Source organism: Morone saxatilis, unplaced genomic scaffold (genome assembly GCF_004916995.1).
Source record: "Morone saxatilis isolate NCDOM2014 unplaced genomic scaffold, NCSU_SB_2.0 Contig17, whole genome shotgun sequence".
NCBI lineage: Eukaryota > Metazoa > Chordata > Actinopteri > Moronidae > Morone > Morone saxatilis.
In genome coordinates this window covers 25,669,269-25,675,486 of record NW_023339729.1, presented here as the reverse complement: position 1 = coordinate 25,675,486, position 6,218 = coordinate 25,669,269, and the positions used below count along the sequence as shown (strand labels likewise).

Sequence of the window (6,218 nt, the reverse complement as noted above, 5' to 3'; positions counted from 1 at the left end):
ACTGTATTTTCACTCCTTTAATCCTCTCGCTGCTTTTACCACCAGACTCTCCTCCTTTATGGGGCCATCTCATATTTTTGGAAAAAAGGTTGAAACTCCGTGTTTGAAAGCTTTAAATCTAATAAAAAAGGTTTTAAACGATTGTACGTGCTGAATGATGAATCCCACTAGAGCTTAAATTGGAGGCTTGTGGCTGACTGTGTGTTTATTAGCCTTTTTTGTTCTAAAATTTTAAACGTATTTTTCTGTCTGTTGGACGAACAGTTTGTGGACTGTGGAAACTATATGTTTTGTTCTTATCTTGGTACGAGCACTCTTGTTAAAAAACCTCTGTGAATCCCAGAAATCCGTGGATACGAACCAAAATAAGAGAAGATGTGTTTGTGTTTTTTGAGTCCTCTTATTTTGTGTTTCAGTTTTCCTTCTTACCAAGTGCAGCGCTCCTTTACAGAGTCTGAGAGTCTCAGATTTGTTGCTGTTCTCTTGGTGGATTAAAACCTTGTGTTTGTGATCTGGTGCGAATATGTTGGGAAAAACTAAACTTTCAAGAGGGCGAATCTTTATTTTGAAACTTTTCCAGATGTAGATTTGCACTCGTACTACAGACTGTTCTTACAACACAGTCACACAGTTGTAGGCCTGCGACACGTTGAAGCGTAGCACCAATAGCTCCACTATCAATAAAATCCCATCATATCTTTTAATGCAGTATTAATTAGTTCTGGGTTGTATCTAGAAGTAAATTCTTTATGCTGGGACTCTTTCTGAAGCTGGGACGCTGAGCAGCCGGAGCAGCAGATGCAGCAATAGCAAACATTTTCTTCAGGAAATACATATGCAGCCCAAAATCACAGTTTGCCTCTGGAGGCTTTACAGTGGAGTCTGGTGGCTTTGAACCAAGTGATTCAATGGTTGTTTCTGGTTAAAGAAAAGGTATGTCTCTGTGGGGAACCTTTCCATACTGTTGGAAAAAACAAACACCTTTAGTGGATGTACTTTGACGGTTGCATTTGCAGTGACCTACTCCAACAATTAAACATTTTAGTAGGCTGACCAAATAATGCTCGGTATAACCGATATGTCCTGATGATTAATTTCTCTGTGCAACCAAACAGATCAGTCGCAGAAAGAAAACGACAGGATTCAGGATAGTGATTATCATCTTTATTGAAAAGAGTCCAGGACCCGCTGATTCATATTTTATGAAATCTGTTGAAAGACCTCAACTGAATGACGACTCTTACTCAGCAGGCTCGCCCTAAAAAAGAGTGAAGAATGCAAATTAGCATAACAAAATTATAATGTAAAATGTAGAATGTGATGTAAAAAGTAAGTTTATTTTTTCATGTGGAAACTCAAAAATAAACTGATTTGGGTACTATTCAAAGCGCTATATTGATTTACACTGTTAACAATGAAAGAGCACAGCATCAAATCCTTCTGACTTCTAATGCTAATGCGATTGCTCTTGTGATCACACAATCAGCAAAAGATACCTTTCCAGCCTCCCGGCTCTTGGCTCTCAGCTTGTTGACCTGCGACTCTGCGATGTCGGCGCGCTCCTGAGCTTCCTCCAGCTCATGCTGAACCTTTCTCAGCCTGGACATGTGGCCGTTGGCCTGCTCTTCCTGTGAAGTGTTGGGCGTAGTTACAGGACAGTTAATAGCGATGTTTTTATGCAGTCAACTGTAAATCATGTGTGACATTATGTAGCTTACAGCCTCCTCAGCCTGTCTCTTGTAAGCTTTGACTTTGAGCTGCAGCTTGTCCACCAGATCCTGAAGTCTGGTCACATTCTTCTTGTCCTCCTCAGTCTGTACACATTCAGGGTTATAGTAAGTGACGAAGTATAGACAATTAAAGAACATTTAGGGTATTGTTTTTCTCAGTAGGAATTACCTGGTACGTCAGCTCCTTCACTTTTCTTTCATATTTGCGGACTCCTTTAACGGCGTCGGCTCCACGTCTTTGCTCAGCTTCAACTTCAGTTTCCAGCTCACGCACCTGAATAGTAATGATAAAGTTATATATCGGTATTATGCAAAAAAATATAAGCAAGCTCTGATAAAAGTAGACTTTATTCCGCATAGTGAGAGTGTAATATGTAGAGTCCTACAACCCAGAACCGAGTAGGCATTTTAGCACCTCCACTTCCCTCGCCAATGGAAAAATCTCATTGGCTTTTTGTGGAAGGAACCAGGGCGATGTCATCCCCACAGCACTTTATTGTGAGTTTCTGTGTACAGAGCTTACCCTTGACTCAAGTTTCTGGAGCTGCTTCTTGCCNNAGGTTCTCAGCCTCATCCAGACGGTGCTGCAGGTCCTTGACTGTGACTTCCAGGTTCTTCTTCATCCTCTCCAGGTGAGCACTGGTGTCCTGCTCCTTCTTCAGCTCCTCTGCCATCATGGCGGCCTGGAACGATAAATTGCGTCTAATTCAAGTTTGTTCTGAAAAAATGTATTGAACACATACAAGTTAGACCACATTGTTGTAAACCCACATCAGTGATAGCCTTCTTGGCTTTCTCCTCAGCATTTCTTGCTTCCTGAACAGTATCATCCACTTCACCCTGAACCTGGACAAGGTCAGCCTCAAGCTTCTTCTTGGTGTTCATAAGGCTTGTGTTCTGAATGATGGTATTTAAAAGAACAGATATTTAATAAAGGATTTAGATAACTCAGAGGACGTATTCTCTTGTGTGTAACAGACGACACACCTGTGAGTGAAGCAGTCCGACGCGCTCACTGGCATCAACCAACTCCTGCTCAGCCACTTTGCGTCCTCTCTCTGTCTGTTCCAGAGCAGCTCTCAGCTCCTCAATCTCAGCCACCATCAGACCATTTCTGCGCTCCACCATGGCGACCTGCTCCTTCATGTCCTCCTGGCCTCTAATAGCCTCATCAAGGTGCAGCTGAGCATCCTGACAACAAAAGAAGAAAAAGCAATGAACCGTCTGTACACTTTGTCTTTTTGCTTTTTAAGTAAATGATCATATAAACCTCACCTTGAGCTGTCCCTGGACATTCCTCAGTTGTTTCTGGGCCTCAGCAGCCTGCCTGTTGGCATGGCTCAGCTGAATCTCCATCTCATTTAGGTCTCCCTCCATCTTCTTCTTGATTCTCAGGGCATCGTTCCTGCTCCTGACCTCAGAATCCAGAGTGCTCTGCATGGAGTCGATCACCCTCTGGCTGTTCCTCTTGATCTGCTCCATCTCCTCATCCTTCTCTGCCAGCTTCCTGTCAACCTCACCTTTGATCTGGTTGAGCTCAAGCTGAACACGGAGAATCTTGGCCTCCTCATGCTCCAGTGTACCCTTGGTGGGATCAAATTCTAAAAGTTAATAACTCCAGATTTCCTCTAAACATATCACATTTGATTTTATAGAAGCTGAAAATACTAACAGTTTTTTCATTTTTTAAATTTTTTTCCCTCAACAAAACTTCTAAAGTCATAATTAAAAAATATGCATGCCTATTCTCATTATACAAGTTAGATTAGACCAACATAAGAATGGCTGGGTGGTTTTTATGACTCCTGACGTCTCTGTATACCTCAGCTTCCTCCAACGCGGTCTGAATTTCAGACTTCTCAGTCTCCACAGTCTTCTTGGCCTTCTCCAGCTCATGGATGCTCTTGCCAGTCTCACCAATCTGTTCAGTCAGATCTGAGATCTCCTCTGCAGAGAAACCAAAGCAAAACAAATAACGCCGTTAAGTGTATACAATCAATATTGTGTATCTATGTATAAAGTATGAAAGTTCACATACGTTGGAGGTTCTTGTTTTCACGCTTCATGGTCTCCAGGTGATCCAGAGCCTCCTCATAAGAGTTCTTCATCTTGAAGAGCTCAGTGCTGAGAGAACGAGCCTCCTTCTGAGCTCCCTCCAGCTCTGCCTGGCTCTCCTCATACTTCTGCTTCCATTCTGCCAAGACCTAGAATTATATAGACGAGTAAGAAATTACAACCTTGCAGGCCATCCAGGTAGCTCACCTGCTAGAGTGAACTCCCCATGTACTAAGAGTCCTTACCAGTGCTTGAAATGGATGTTATTCATAATCCAGGAGGTATGGACCTCAGATAATATACAATAAAAGTTGTGAAATAATTCTCTAAAAATAACCACTCCGATGTCACCAAACACCCCTAGCAGGTTCAGTTTTTGGACGCTGGTGTTTCTAAAAATACAGCGTACATACGTACAGCAATGTTGAAGTGTTTGAGTGCCTGCCTTTTTCCAAACAGTTACCTTGTCAAAGTTCCTCTGCTTCTTGTCCAAGTTGGCAGCCAGCCCATTGGCTCTCTCCACATCAATCATGAGGTCCTCCACCTCACTCTGGAGCCTCTGCTTGGTTTTCTCCAAAGAAGCACACTTGGAATTCACTGCCTCAATCTGTTCCTCAGCCTCCTGAAGGCGCTGGGCCAGCTTTTTCCTGTAGTGAACAAGCAAGGTTGTATTTTTACTTACAAGTGTATTAAAATCAAATAAATAAAATGTTTATTGAACAGTAGAAAGCTTTTACTAACTTTGCCTCCTCCAGCTCCTCTGTGCGCTGGATAGCATCAGTCTCATATTTAGCTCTCCATTGAGCCACCTCACTGTTGGCCTTGGACATTCCTCGCTGCAGCTCAGCCTTGGCCTCCTGCTCCTCCTCAAACTGCTCTCTGAGCAGATCGCAGTCATGGCGAGCGGACTGAACAGAATGGGCCAGGGCATTCTTGGCCTGTTGAGAATGACAAGAGACCCTATTAATTGAAAATAGGGACTAGAGGTACCATAAAACCTTCTTCCACAAGATGTTTGTTTTCATACCTTAACTTCCTCCTCAACATGCCTCTTAAGCTCTTCAATCTGCTGAGTGTAGGCCTGCTTGCCCCTGGTCAACTGGGAAACAAGAGCTTCCTTCTCTTCCAGCTGGCGGGAAAACTCACCTAAGTAACAATGTATAAATTACTTTGTGAAAGGGATGAACCTACCCACAGAGTGCTTTTCTTTACAGGTGTACGGGTGCACTCACCATTCTCCGTCTGCAGTCTGGCCTTCTGTGTGTTAATGTCATTCAACTGGCGGACATTCTCATCATTTTTGGATTTGAGTTCACTCAGTTGGTCCTCAAGAGTACGGCACATTTTCTCCAAGTTGCCCTATGAGAAATAAATGTGCTATATTTACTATATATTAAGTAATACAAACACTTTTCAAGATTTGTTTGGTACAATTCTTGGATCCTAACCTAATTACTGCCCTCATCTAAAGAGAAATTATTTGTAAGAATCTTTAAACTTGAGGGTAGAGAGCTAAAACTTAAACCCCTCACCTTTGCTTTAGCAACAGCCTCCATGTTGCTGGAGAGGTCATCAATCTCCATCTTGTACTCGCTAAAGAGAGAGTTGATGCTCTTGTCTTTAAATTCCTAAAAATCAGCTATCATTAACTGTCATGTAATGAGCTCGAGGGATCACTGGAATGCAAAAGAAGAAGCTCCGCATGGACTGAGAGGGCAAAGAGGAAGTTGAGGGAGATCTGAAACGGCCCAGGAATCCATAATGGATTCTAGAGAATTACAAACAGCAATCTGAGGGAAAAAATTCAAGAAGTAAGATTTTTGTTTGTTTTAGGTTATTAATTAGTCTTACAACAGTACAAACAGTGACACTGAACACTTCTTGATATCCCATCAAGGAAAGAATTTTGGAGATCAAGCCTAGCTCTCAGGCAAGATTGAGGATGACAGTCTCTTGGTGCACAACTTCAGAAGAAGAAATCAAGGAGCTCCAGGTGACATATTCAACAACACATTACAGATTAGATGCCTTCCAGTTATAGAAAAACATTATATTCCAATTATCAAATTCTAAAATCATCAATCATCAAATTTAGGCTCGTATTGAGGAGCTGGAAGAGGAGATTGAGGCTGAGAGGGCCGCTCGTGCTAAGGTTGAGAAGCATGAGGGCTGACCTCTCCAGGGAGCTTGAAGGAGATCAGCGAGAGGCTTGAGGAAGCCGGTGGAGGCAACGGCTGCTCCAGATCGAGATGAAAAAAGCGTGAAGCTGAGTTTCAAGAAGCTGCGCGTGATCTTGAAGAGTCCGACCAACTGCAGCATGGAACAACCGCCAGCAGCTTCTCCGCCAAGAAGCAGGCCCGACAGTGTGCGGAAGCTGGAAAGAGCAGATCGACCAACGCTGGCAAGCGTTCAGCAGAAGCTGAGAAGGAGAAG

The 6,218-nt window shown here is 43.0% G+C and overlaps 1 protein-coding gene across 1 annotated transcript; it reads right to left on the bottom strand.

Annotated features, from left to right (window-relative positions):
- Positions 1 to 1,240: 1,240 nt before the first annotated feature.
- Positions 1,241 to 5,368, bottom strand: LOC118326965 (myosin heavy chain, fast skeletal muscle-like). The gene is given in 16 exon segments (XM_035660128.1): positions 1,241 to 1,258; positions 1,479 to 1,628; positions 1,719 to 1,814; positions 1,900 to 2,004; positions 2,254 to 2,287; positions 2,289 to 2,413; positions 2,502 to 2,627; positions 2,718 to 2,921; positions 3,006 to 3,314; positions 3,553 to 3,677; positions 3,769 to 3,934; positions 4,249 to 4,432; positions 4,527 to 4,723; positions 4,813 to 4,931; positions 5,018 to 5,144; positions 5,318 to 5,368. Coding segments are annotated over 16 exon segments (2,136 nt in total).
- Between the last annotated feature and the right edge of the window lie 850 nt (positions 5,369 to 6,218).